The 14,319-nt window shown below is 39.2% G+C and overlaps 2 protein-coding genes across 2 annotated transcripts in view; both read left to right on the top strand.

The window, feature by feature from the left end:
* Nucleotides 1–2,477: 2,477 nt before the first annotated feature.
* LOC309505329 (protocadherin gamma-A5-like) lies at nucleotides 2,478–11,546 on the top strand (the record flags this gene model as incomplete). Its single annotated transcript, XM_082178702.1, has 4 exons — nucleotides 2,478–2,720; nucleotides 5,802–7,931; nucleotides 10,892–11,056; nucleotides 11,514–11,546. Coding segments are annotated over 4 exons (2,571 nt in total), but the record flags the coding sequence as incomplete, so codon positions are not given.
* The window catches only part of LOC309505328 (uncharacterized protein), a gene marked incomplete at its 3' end in the record, with an annotated part of 35,414 nt that continues 32,325 nt past the window's right edge, over nucleotides 11,231–14,319 (top strand). The window contains exon 1 of the mRNA XM_082178701.1: nucleotides 11,231–14,139. Within this exon, the coding sequence (XP_082034827.1) occupies nucleotides 11,776–14,139 (2,364 nt within the window). The 5' untranslated portion in view covers nucleotides 11,231–11,775. The remainder of the gene's footprint in view (nucleotides 14,140–14,319) is intronic.

Raw genomic sequence — 14,319 nt, 5'->3', positions numbered from 1 at the left:
GCAAAAAATATCGTTTGTTAACGTACCTTGTTTGACAGCTTTGATTTTCTGATCGTGTTGTAAATAACCGCAGCTTGCAGGGAGCTGTTCGCTGTTTTGGTGCTGAAAGTTGATGCAATTCCTTTAGAATAGGATTCATCGTCAAATATGTAATTTCTGTGACATAAAAATGCTTAAACGACTTTTGCATGTTATGAGAACATTTTAAAAAGCATCCCTATAAGTCGTCAAACTACTGAACAGATGTAAACTTTAAATAAGTGAAATGCACATTTAAACATAAAATAAGCATATTTATAACTGTGGGTGCTGCATTTGAACATTTTTTTTTCAAGTATTTTGAACCACTTGGTGCCGAGGAGGAGGAGGAGGAGGAGGAGGAGGAGGAGGAGGAGGAGGAGGAGGAGGAGGAGGAGGAGGAGGATTTTAATTTTTGAAGATTTTAATAGGGGGTTTAAATAAATGTGAATAATTTATTGCGGTTTGCAGACGCTTTAAGGTGCACTCTAAAAAATAAAACATTGGGTCAACAAAAAAAAATATGTTAACGTTTTCCACTAGAATTTTTATGTTAAGACTACTGGCAGAATTACATTAATTCAAAGCGATGTTTTGAGTATGGTGAATTACTTTTTTTGGGCCACAATAAAACGCATTTCTAAGTAACATGAACTTAATAATTTTCAACATGAATGCAAGTAATTAAGTTGATCCAACATAATGTTTTAAGTTAGGTAAAGGAGTTTTTTGGCCACAATAAAACACATTTCTAAGTAACATGAACTTAATAATTAAGTTGATCTCTGCAAGAGTTAAGTTGAGCCCTTTTGATTTGATTTGAAGTTGATTACTCTTTTAAACATACATGTAACATTCATCTTTTAATATATTTCCCTTTCAAAACATTTAAATGAACTGTATTACCATGTCCTTTCTAATACAACGTAAAGCATACATTTTCTTAGAAATCAACCTGTGTACTTATCACTTCAAATCAAACATTCAATTGAAATGTATGGTCACTACACTGTCATTGGACAGGCGCGCACACTGTTAACGATATCATTGGCTGTAGAGTGTGACAATCTGTCAATAAAAATCAGCCAACACTTTTTTGTTCTCCTCCGATCTACATTGATCTCATAAATTGCCTCTGTGAAGTTTGAACACAGAAAACATTTCATCACTCGATAGGTTTCGTTCGTCAGCTGAATGTGCCGAACGCTTTTCAGAGAAGATAAGGCAACGTTATTATAGTACAATTCACACCCAGCGGTAACTCGGAGAAAAAAAAATCTCTGAATGCTTAACGTGAAACTTAGGACTTCCGACCTATTTCCATGGTGTCAATTCTCTATTGATTTTGATGGTGATATCAATTTTGATTAACGTTAATATGCGCGAGGGAGGGAGAGCAAGACAGTTTGAAGACTGTGAGAATGCGCGCGCGCGGCCGGAGGAGGGTGTATCTCTCTCTCTGCTCGTTCTCTCAGTAACATGCGGGCGCCTGTCACAATTGTAAACAATAAAAACGAAATTTGGAAAACTAAAACGGAATTCATAGGGCCCTACATAACTCCGACTTGTTTTGAGCAAAGTATCTGAACAAATAGTATAATGTTAGCTATACTCAATCAGTGACAGGCTACAGCTACTAGCTAACTTAACCTCGGCACACAGACTAACGTATACTATCAACACTGCTCAAATTTCAGAGTAAGGACTTCCAGATTTCGGTATTCGGTTACAGTAGGCTATCACCAACAGAATCCTGAGCGAATGCGAATATGTGTAAGCATAAAATTACTTACCATTCACCACATTACGCTTCAGCGAGTTTCAGCTGTGGCCACACTCCTCTGGCCTTAAACATGCGCAAGGAAACTGTGGACCGTTTACACGTCATCAAATTGTTTTTTACATTAACAGAACTTAAAATTAAATTAATTTTTGATTAACTGAAAATGTTCAACTCTGACAAGTCATGATAGTATATTGAATCAATAGGCATAATTTGTGTGTCATCCCAGCTCAATAAAATAACAATTACAAGTAAAAAGTCTAACAGCATCTCAGAACTTGATTTTTTATTTCACAACAATATATATATTTAAGTAATGACTAAAGGTCCTCTGAATTAGTTTTTAGAGTGTGTTTTTTTCAATTTGCAGAATATATATATTCTGCAAATTGAAAATGATAACGAGTTGACTTGAAAGGTCTAATGCTCCACTCGGTGTCAGTGTTGCTCTAATTTTGGTTTTCCTGTTTTAAGTCCGGCCCATAATGATGACACGCACAGTCTTGTATAGTCCTATCCATGGGGATGGTACAATCTGAAAAGGCGTTTGGGGATGCGATCTGTCCTCCGTGTTTATTAAGGTTTTCGTTTAAATATTTTTCATTACAAATTATATGATATAGGCCTACTGTTGTTCGAAATCGCCAAGGATATATTTCTGGCTGTGTCTCTGTAATCGTTCGCCATGGAAGCCAGAGAACAAAGGCGCAGATGGGAGTATTGGTGGATTGCTTTGTTTTTCTCCTTGCTTCTGTGTTTTGGACAGCAGGTTTCAGCGCAGATAAGATATTCTATTCCAGAGGAATTGAAAGAAGGATCCGTTGTTGGACATATTGCTAAGGATCTTGGCCTTGATGTCAGCAATTTAGCTAACAGGAGATTGCGTATCGTGTCTGGATCAACGGATGCTCTTTTTCAGGTAAATCCAAATAATGGCGTCTTATATGTCCATAAGAACATTGACAGAGAGGAGCTGTGTGATGGAAATGGCGCCTGCTTGATTAATTTAAAAATGGTAGTCGAAGATCCCTTGGAAATACATTACGTTGGAGTACAGATAACAGATGTTAATGATAACTCACCCACATTTACAGAAGAGGAGCAGCATTTTGAGATTGCGGAACACACACCTACAGGGACACGTTTCCAAATACAGGCAGCACGAGATGCTGATACGACAGTAAATAATGTCCGGTCGTATAAATTGAGTCAGAATGAGTATTTCGAAGTGGAGACAAAGGATAGAGATGAGGAAAAAATACCGCTTTTAGTTTTAAAGAAAGCACTTGACAGGGAAAACGCCGTGGAGCATAGATTAATTCTAACTGCAAGCGATGGTGGAAATCCACCACGGTCAGGAAATCTTAACATAATTGTTACTGTTCTTGACGCTAATGATAACCGTCCTGTGTTCAGTCAAGATTCGTATTCTGTAACAGTAAAAGAAAATGCTGCAATCGGAACAGTATTGATAAAACTTAACGCAACCGACTTGGATGAGGGTTCAAATGGTGTTGTAGAATACGCATTTGGAAGGAACTTGAAGCGCAAAATATACGATCTATTTAAACTGGATCGTGCAACAGGAGAAATTCAGATTAAAGGTGAACTGGACTTTGAGGAAACGGAGGTGTACAAATTAGACGTACAGGCATCAGATAAAGGCCAGCCTCCATTGATCGTTGAATCCGTCGTTACTATTAAGATAATAGACATAAATGATAACGCTCCTGAAATAGATTTAACCTCGCTTTCCAGTGTTGTTTCTGAGGATTCTAAACCTGGTACTGTAATTTCATTGATTAGCATCAGTGACAAAGACTCTGGTATAAATGGGAAGATTGTACCAAGTATTTCTGATAGTGTTCCTTTTGAGCTGAAACCATCATTTCAAGAGAATATGTATTCCCTCGTAACGAAAGGAAAACTAGATCGAGAACTCGTGTCCTATTATGACATAACAATAACAGTCACTGATTTAGGACAGCCACCTTTATCCTCCTTTAAATCTCTGAGCGTGCAGGTATCAGATGTTAATGATAACTGTCCTGAATTTTCTCAAAATCCGCTTGAATTATATTTAGTAGAAAATAACGCAGCTGGTGCCTCCATACTGTCTGTGAGCGCATCCGATAAAGATTTAAATGAAAACGCAATGATTACTTACTATATTATTAGAGGGGATGCTGCACAAAATGATATGGCCTCATTCTTGAACATTAACTCTGAAACGGGGGTTATTTACGCCTTAAACCGTTTTGACTTTGAAGTAATTAGAAAGTTTCATTTCCAAGTTGTTGCAAAGGATTCAGGAACTCCTCCACTTAGTAGTAACATGACAGTGAACGTGTTTATTCTGGATCAGAACGACAACGTTCCAGTGATCTTATATCCAGTCAGCGCTAACGGTTCTGCTGAGGGTGTGGAAGAGATTCCCCGGAATGTGAACGCAGGTCATTTGGTGACTAAAGTCAGAGCCTATGACGCAGATATAGGATACAACGGCTGGTTATTGTTTTCACTGCAGGAAGTTAGTGACCACAGTCCCTTTAGTTTGGACCGCTATACAGGACAGATAAGAACCCTTCGCTCATTCACAGAAACAGACGAGGCCCAGCATAAACTGCTCATACTGGTCAAAGACAATGGGAACGTTTCACTCTCAGCAACAGCGACTGTGATTGTCAAAGTTGTGGAGCCCAAAGAGGCTTTTGCAGCCTCTGATGTTAAAAACGCAGTAAAAGACGAGGAGGAAAACGACGTGACATTTTATCTGATCATCATTTTGGGCTCGGTTTCACTGCTTTTTGTCATCAGCATCATCGTGTTGATTGTAATGCAGTGCTCTAAATCTACAGACTATTCGTCCAAGTATTTACAGGACACAAATTACGACGGGACTCTGTGTCACAGCATCCAGTACAGATCTGGAGACAAACGGTACATGTTAGTTGGACCCAGAATGAGTATCGGCTCTACAATAGCGCCAGGCAGTAATAGGAATACTCTAGTGATACCAGATCGCAGGAGGAGAGATTCTGGAGAGGTAAGGCTGGCGATTAATTGTCAATTTCTTGTGATTTATTAATTTATTTACTTTAAAAAAAAATCAATTTTCACCTACAAGCTACACAATATGTTATAATATAACTGATGAGGTACTGACAAGTTAAGAAAAAAAAAAAAGAAAAAAAAAAAAGTGTGTGCATAATGTCTAAACATTTGCTGTTATTCGAAGTAGTGACAAAGTAGAGGGAGCTGTCCGCTGCGCTGGTGCTGAAACTAGTTGCGGTTCCCTTGGAATGGCCTGGGTTTAATACATTAAAAGTGTCTTTATTGTGCTCACACACACTTGTCTACATAAGTTGCTTTTGGGTGTTATTTATGCGATTTATAAAATGATGCAGCAAAGGTTTTTTGTGCCACTGAATGTAAATATTTAAGTTGTTTTGTACACACCTGATGTGCTTAACTAACTGTTTTTAAGGGCTTGTCTTTCTGTAGACCGCTCGATGTCACTGTTGCTCTAGTATTTGAGGAGCATATTAAGACCTGCCTTTGATGATGACGTGAAACGGACTGTATTGTTCGTCACATTCGTCAGGAAACATTCGCGAGCTGATGAACAGAATAACGGTAATAGGCTGTGCTAACCGTATTCACAATGGATTTATTTTGTTTTGCACGATCTGTCTAATTTTATATTGTGACAAATAATCACCCAGCATAATTGATTATTGGAATAACGGTGCAGTAAACACTCGCCATGGAAGCCGGAGGACAAAGGCGCGGATGGGAGTACTGGTGGATTTCTCTGTGTTTCTCTTTGCTTGTGAGCCTCGGGCAGCAAGGTTCAGCGCAGATAAGATACTCTGTTCCAGAAGAGGTGAAAGAGGGATCTGTCGTCGGAAATTGTGCTAAGGCTTTGGGTCTTGATGTCAGTACATTAGTGGAAAGACGGTTCCGTATTGTGTCTGGATCGAATGACGCTCTTTTCCAGGTAAATCAGAACAATGGCATCTTATATGTGGAAAAGCACATTGACAGAGAGGAGGTGTGTGATGGAAATAGCGCCTGCTTGATTAATTTGAAAATAGTCGTCGAAAAGCCTCTCGAGGTCCATTATGTGGAAGTTGAAATAACAGATGTGAATGATCACTCTCCATCTTTCCACGATAAAGACTTCTTTCTAGAGGTTGCGGAAAACACTGTAACTGGAACACGATTTGAACTTCAAACTGCTCGAGATCTGGATGTGGGAGTTAATTCAGTTCGATTTTACCAGCTGAGTAAAAATGGGCATTTTGATTTGGAAATCAAAGATAGTGTTTACGGAGATAAAACCCCTTTCTTAGTATTACAGAAACCATTAGACAGAGAAACCACTCACTTACACAGGTTACTACTGACTGCAGTAGACGGCGGAAGTCCACCAAAATCAGGCATTCTTAATATCACTGTCTTTGTTTTGGATGCAAATGATAACCGCCCCATATGCAGTAGTGATACATTAACAATAACATTGCGTGAAAATGCAATTATTGATACTGTAGTGACAATTATAAATGCAAGTGATGCAGATAATGGTCCGAATGGTGAAGTAGAATATACATACGGTAGAAATATGAAGCCAAAAATACGTGAGCTATTTCAATTAGACCAAACCACTGGTGAAATACGTGTTAAAGGCTTGATTGACTTTGAAGAAAATGAAATCTACAGTTTGATAATAAGGGCATCAGACAAGGGTCTCCCTCCTTTGAACAGTGATTGTCAGCTTATCATTAAAGTTGAAGATGTAAATGACAATAAGCCAGAAATACAAGTAACATCTCTTTCAAATGTAATTTCGGAGGACGCAAAAATTGGAACAGTTATTTCTCTTATAAGTGTGAGTGATAAAGATTCTGGGATTAATGGAAAAGTTGTGTGTCGCCTGTCTGACAATGTGCCATTTGAGTTAAAACAGTCTGTTCAGGATAACATGTATTCCCTTGTAACGAAAGAACGCTTAGATCGAGAGTTAGTGTCCGAATATGATATCAAAATAACAGCAACAGATTTGGGTAACCCTTCTCTGTCGGCTTATAAAACTATGATTGTACAGGTGTCAGATGTAAATGATAACATCCCAGAATTTTCTTCAAATCCTCTTGAGCTTTATTTAACTGAAAACAATCCTCCAGGCGCCTCTATATTTTCTGTCAGTGCCTCAGACAAAGATATTAATGAAAATGCCGCCATAACTTATCATATCATAAGAGGTGGAGGGACACAGAACGACATGGCATCTGTCATGAATATTAATTCTGACACTGGTGTTATTCACGCGCTAAAGAGCTTTGACTTTGAAATGATAAAAACGTTCCAGTTCCATGTGCTCGCTAAAGACTCTGGAAGTCCGTCTCTGAGCAGTAACGTGACAGTGAACGTGTTTATTCTGGATCAGAACGACAACGTTCCAGTGATCTTATATCCAGTCAGCGCTAACGGTTCTGCTGAAGGTGTGGAAGAGATTCCCCGGAATGTGAACGCAGGTCATTTGGTGACTAAAGTCAGAGCTTATGACGCAGATATAGGATACAACGGCTGGTTATTGTTTTCACTGCAGGAAGTTAGTGACCACAGTCCCTTTAGTTTGGACCGCTATACAGGACAGATAAGAACCCTTCGCTCATTCACAGAAACAGACGAGGCCCAGCATAAACTGCTCATACTGGTCAAAGACAATGGGAATGTTTCACTCTCAGCAACAGCGACTGTGATTGTCAAAGTTGTGGAGCCCAAAGAGGCTTTTGCAGCTTCTGATGTTAAAAACACAGTAAAAGACGAGGAGGAAAACGACGTGACATTTTATCTGATCATCACTTTGGGCTCGGTTTCAGTGCTTTTTGTCATCAGCATCATCGTGTTGATTGTAATGCAGTGCTCTAAATCTGCAGACTATTCGTCCAAGTATTTACAGGACACAAATTACGACGGGACTCTGTGTCACAGCATCCAGTACAGATCTGGAGACAAACGGTACATGTTAGTTGGACCCAGAATGAGTATCGGCTCTACAATAGCTCCAGGCAGTAATAGGAATACTCTAGTGATACCAGATCGCAGGAGGAGAGATTCTGGAGAGGTAAGGCTGGCGATTAATTGTCAATTTCTTGTGATTTATTTATTCATTTACTTTTTTGAAAAACAAAAAACAAAAATAACATAAATTTTCACCTACAAGCTACACAATGTGTTATCATATAACTGATGAGGTACTGACAAGTTAAGTTGTTTTGCAAAAAAAAAAGAAAAAAAAAAAAGAAAAAGAAAAAAAGTGTGTGCATAATGTCTAAACATTTGCTTTTATTCGAAGTAGTGACAAAGTAGAGGGAGCTGTCCGCTGCGCTGGTGCTGAAACTAGTTGCGGTTCCCTTGGAATGGCCTGGGTTTAATACATTAAAAGTGTCTTTATTGTGCTCACACACACTTGTGTACATACGTTGCTTTTGGGTGTTATTTATGCGATTTATAAAATGATGCAGCAAAGGCTTTGTGTGCCACTGAATGTAATTATTTTAAGTTGTTTTGTGCACAACTGATTTCTTTAACTAACTGTTTTTTAAGACTTGTCTTTCTGTAGACCGCTCGATGTCACTGTTGCTCTAGTATTTGAGGAGCATATTAAGACCTGCCTTTGATGATGACGTGAAACGGACTGTATTGTTCGTCACATTCGTCAGGAAACATTCGCGAGCTGATGAACAGTATAACGGTAATAGGCTGTGCTAACCGTATTCACAATGGATTTATTTTGTTTTGCACGATCTGTCTAATTTTATATTGTGACAAATAATCACCCAGCATACATTGATTATTGGAATAACGGTGCAGTAAACACTCGCCATGGAAGCCGGAGGACAAAGGCGCGGATGGGAGTACTGGTGGATTTCTCTGTGTTTCTCTTTGCTTGTGAGCCTCGGGCAGCAAGGTTCAGCGCAGATAAGATACTCTGTTCCAGAAGAGGTGAAAGAGGGATCTGTCGTCGGAAATTGTGCTAAGGATTTGGGTCTTGATGTCAGTACATTAGTGGAAAGACGGTTCCGTATTGTGTCTGGATCGAATGACGCTCTTTTCCAGGTAAATCAGAACAATGGCATCTTATATGTGGAAAAGCACATTGACAGAGAGGAGGTGTGTGATGGAAATAGCGCCTGCTTGATTAATTTGAAAATAGTTGTCGAAAAGCCTCTCGAGGTCCATTATGTGGAAGTTGAAATAACAGATGTGAATGATCACTCTCCATCTTTCCACGATAAAGACTTCTATATAGAGGTTTGGGAAAACACTGTAACTGGAACACGATTTGAACTTCAAACTGCTCGAGATCTGGATGTGGGAGTTAATTCAGTTCGATTTTACCAGCTGAGTAAAAATGGGCATTTTGATTTGGAAATCAAAGATAGTGTATACGGAGATAAAATTCCTTTCTTAGTATTACAGAAACCATTAGACAGAGAAACCACTCAAATACACAGGTTACTACTGACTGCAGTAGATGGCGGAAGTCCACCAAAATCAGGCATTCTTAATATCACTGTCTTTGTTTTGGATGTAAATGATAACCGCCCCATATGCAGTAGTGATACATTAACAATAACATTGCGTGAAAATGCAATTATTGATACTGTAGTGACAATTATAAATGCAAGTGATGCAGATAATGGTCCGAATGGTGAAGTAGAATATACATACGGCAGAAACATGAAGCCCAAAATACGTGATATATTTCAATTAGACCAGGCCACTGGTGAAATACGTGTTAAAGGCTTGATTGACTTTGAAGAAAATGAAATCTACAGCTTGATAATAAGGGCATCAGACAAGGGTCTTCCTCCTTTGAACAGTGATTGTCAGCTTATCATTAAAGTTGAAGATGTAAATGACAATAAACCAGATATACAAGTAACATCTCTTTCAAATGTAATTTCGGAAGACGCAAACATTGGAACAGTTATTTCTCTTATAAGTGTAAGTGATAAAGATTCTGGGATTAATGGAAAAGTTGTGTGTCGCCTGTCTGACAATGTGCCATTTGAGTTAAAACCGTCTGTTCAGGATAACATGTATTCCCTTGTAACGAAAGAACGCTTAGATCGAGAGTTAGTGTCCGAATATGATATCAAAATAACAGCAACAGATTTGGGTAACCCTTCTCTGTCAGCTTATAAAACAATGATTGTACAGGTGTCAGATGTAAATGATAACATCCCAGAATTTTCTTCAAATCCTCTTGAGCTTTATTTAACTGAAAACAATCCTCCAGGCGCCTCTGTATTTTCTGTCAGTGCCTCAGACAAAGATATTAATGAAAATGCTGCCATAACTTATCATATCATAAGAGGTGGAGGGATACAGAACGACATGGCATCTGTCATGAATATTAATTCTGACACTGGTGTTATTCACGCGCTAAAGAGCTTTGACTTTGAAATGATAAAAACGTTCCAGTTCCATGTGCTCGCTAAAGACTCTGGAAGTCCGTCTCTGAGCAGTAACGTGACAGTGAACGTGTTTATAATGGATCAGAACGACAACGTTCCAGTGATCTTATATCCAGTCAGCGCTAACGGTTCTGCTGAGGGTGTGGAAGAGATTCCCCGGAATGTGAACGCAGGTCATTTGGTGACTAAAGTCAGAGCCTATGACGCAGATATAGGATACAACGGCTGGTTATTGTTTTCACTACAGGAAGTTAGTGACCACAGTCCCTTTAGTTTGGACCGCTATACAGGACAGATAAGAACCCTTCGCTCATTCACAGAAACAGACGAGGCCCAGCATAAACTGCTCATACTGGTCAAAGACAATGGGAACGTTTCACTCTCAGCAACAGCGACTGTGATTGTCAAAGTTGTGGAGCCCAAAGAGGCTTTTGCAGCCTCTGATGTTAAAAACGCAGTAAAAGACGAGGAGGAAAACGACGTGACATTTTATCTGATCATCATTTTGGGCTCGGTTTCACTGCTTTTTGTCATCAGCATCATCGTGTTGATTGTAATGCAGTGCTCTAAATCTACAGACTATTCGTCCAAGTATTTACAGGACACAAATTACGACGGGACTCTGTGTCACAGCATCCAGTACAGATCTGGAGACAAACGGTACATGTTAGTTGGACCCAGAATGAGTATCGGCTCTACAATAGCGCCAGGCAGTAATAGGAATACTCTAGTGATACCAGATCGCAGGAGGAGAGATTCTGGAGAGGTAAGGCTGGCGATTAATTGTCAATTTCTTGTGATTTATTAATTTATTTACTTTAAAAAAAAATCAATTTTCACCTACAAGCTACACAATATGTTATAATATAACTGATGAGGTACTGACAAGTTAAGAAAAAAAAAAAAGAAAAAAAAAAAGTGTGTGCATAATGTCTAAACATTTGCTGTTATTCGAAGTAGTGACAAAGTAGAGGGAGCTGTCCGCTGCGCTGGTGCTGAAACTAGTTGCGGTTCCCTTGGAATGGCCTGGGTTTAATACATTAAAAGTGTCTTTATTGTGCTCACACACACTTGTCTACATAAGTTGCTTTTGGGTGTTATTTATGCGATTTATAAAATGATGCAGCAAAGGTTTTTTGTGCCACTGAATGTAAATATTTAAGTTGTTTTGTACACACCTGATGTGCTTAACTAACTGTTTTTAAGGGCTTGTCTTTCTGTAGACCGCTCGATGTCACTGTTGCTCTAGTATTTGAGGAGCATATTAAGACCTGCCTTTGATGATGACGTGAAACGGACTGTATTGTTCGTCACATTCGTCAGGAAACATTCGCGAGCTGATGAACAGAATAACGGTAATAGGCTGTGCTAACCGTATTCACAATGGATTTATTTTGTTTTGCACGATCTGTCTAATTTTATATTGTGACAAATAATCACCCAGCATAATTGATTATTGGAATAACGGTGCAGTAAACACTCGCCATGGAAGCCGGAGGACAAAGGCGCGGATGGGAGTACTGGTGGATTTCTCTGTGTTTCTCTTTGCTTGTGAGCCTCGGGCAGCAAGGTTCAGCGCAGATAAGATACTCTGTTCCAGAAGAGGTGAAAGAGGGATCTGTCGTCGGAAATTGTGCTAAGGATTTGGGTCTTGATGTCAGTACATTAGTGGAAAGACGGTTCCGTATTGTGTCTGGATCGAATGACGCTCTTTTCCAGGTAAATCAGAACAATGGCATCTTATATGTGGAAAAGCACATTGACAGAGAGGAGGTGTGTGATGGAAATAGCGCCTGCTTGATTAATTTGAAAATAGTCGTCGAAAAGCCTCTCGAGGTCCATTATGTGGAAGTTGAAATAACAGATGTGAATGATCACTCTCCATCTTTCCACGATAAAGACTTCTTTCTAGAGGTTGCGGAAAACACTGTAACTGGAACACGATTTGAACTTCAAACTGCTCGAGATCTGGATGTGGGAGTTAATTCAGTTCGATTTTACCAGCTGAGTAAAAATGGGCATTTTGATTTGGAAATCAAAGATAGTGTTTACGGAGATAAAACCCCTTTCTTAGTATTACAGAAACCATTAGACAGAGAAACCACTCACTTACACAGGTTACTACTGACTGCAGTAGACGGCGGAAGTCCACCAAAATCAGGCATTCTTAATATCACTGTCTTTGTTTTGGATGCAAATGATAACCGCCCCATATGCAGTAGTGATACATTAACAATAACATTGCGTGAAAATGCAATTATTGATACTGTAGTGACAATTATAAATGCAAGTGATGCAGATAATGGTCCGAATGGTGAAGTAGAATATACATACGGTAGAAATATGAAGCCAAAAATACGTGAGCTATTTCAATTAGACCAAACCACTGGTGAAATACGTGTTAAAGGCTTGATTGACTTTGAAGAAAATGAAATCTACAGTTTGATAATAAGGGCATCAGACAAGGGTCTCCCTCCTTTGAACAGTGATTGTCAGCTTATCATTAAAGTTGAAGATGTAAATGACAATAAGCCAGAAATACAAGTAACATCTCTTTCAAATGTAATTTCGGAGGACGCAAAAATTGGAACAGTTATTTCTCTTATAAGTGTGAGTGATAAAGATTCTGGGATTAATGGAAAAGTTGTGTGTCGCCTGTCTGACAATGTGCCATTTGAGTTAAAACAGTCTGTTCAGGATAACATGTATTCCCTTGTAACGAAAGAACGCTTAGATCGAGAGTTAGTGTCCGAATATGATATCAAAATAACAGCAACAGATTTGGGTAACCCTTCTCTGTCGGCTTATAAAACTATGATTGTACAGGTGTCAGATGTAAATGATAACATCCCAGAATTTTCTTCAAATCCTCTTGAGCTTTATTTAACTGAAAACAATCCTCCAGGCGCCTCTATATTTTCTGTCAGTGCCTCAGACAAAGATATTAATGAAAATGCCGCCATAACTTATCATATCATAAGAGGTGGAGGGACACAGAACGACATGGCATCTGTCATGAATATTAATTCTGACACTGGTGTTATTCACGCGCTAAAGAGCTTTGACTTTGAAATGATAAAAACGTTCCAGTTCCATGTGCTCGCTAAAGACTCTGGAAGTCCGTCTCTGAGCAGTAACGTGACAGTGAACGTGTTTATTCTGGATCAGAACGACAACGTTCCAGTGATCTTATATCCAGTCAGCGCTAACGGTTCTGCTGAAGGTGTGGAAGAGATTCCCCGGAATGTGAACGCAGGTCATTTGGTGACTAAAGTCAGAGCCTATGACGCAGATATAGGATACAACGGCTGGTTATTGTTTTCACTGCAGGAAGTTAGTGACCACAGTCCCTTTAGTTTGGACCGCTATACAGGACAGATAAGAACCCTTCGCTCATTCACAGAAACAGACGAGGCCCAGCATAAACTGCTCATACTGGTCAAAGACAATGGGAATGTTTCACTCTCAGCAACAGCGACTGTGATTGTCAAAGTTGTGGAGCCCAAAGAGGCTTTTGCAGCTTCTGATGTTAAAAACACAGTAAAAGACGAGGAGGAAAACGACGTGACATTTTATCTGATCATCACTTTGGGCTCGGTTTCAGTGCTTTTTGTCATCAGCATCATCGTGTTGATTGTAATGCAGTGCTCTAAATCTGCAGACTATTCGTCCAAGTATTTACAGGACACAAATTACGACGGGACTCTGTGTCACAGCATCCAGTACAGATCTGGAGACAAACGGTACATGTTAGTTGGACCCAGAATGAGTATCGGCTCTACAATAGCTCCAGGCAGTAATAGGAATACTCTAGTGATACCAGATCGCAGGAGGAGAGATTCTGGAGAGGTAAGGCTGGCGATTAATTGTCAATTTCTTGTGATTTATTTATTCATTTACTTTTTTGAAAAACAAAAAACAAAAATAACATAAATTTTCACCTACAAGCTACACAATGTGTTATCATATAACTGATGAGGTACTGACAAGTTAAGTTGTTTTGCAAAAAAAAAAGAAAAAAAAAAAAAG

Source organism: Leuciscus leuciscus (assembly GCF_965113295.1).
Source record: "Leuciscus leuciscus genome assembly, chromosome: 8".
In the NCBI taxonomy this organism is placed as follows: domain Eukaryota; kingdom Metazoa; phylum Chordata; class Actinopteri; order Cypriniformes; family Leuciscidae; genus Leuciscus; species Leuciscus leuciscus.
The sequence above is the reverse complement of the archived record's forward strand: the minus strand, read 5'-3'. Positions and strand labels throughout refer to the sequence as shown.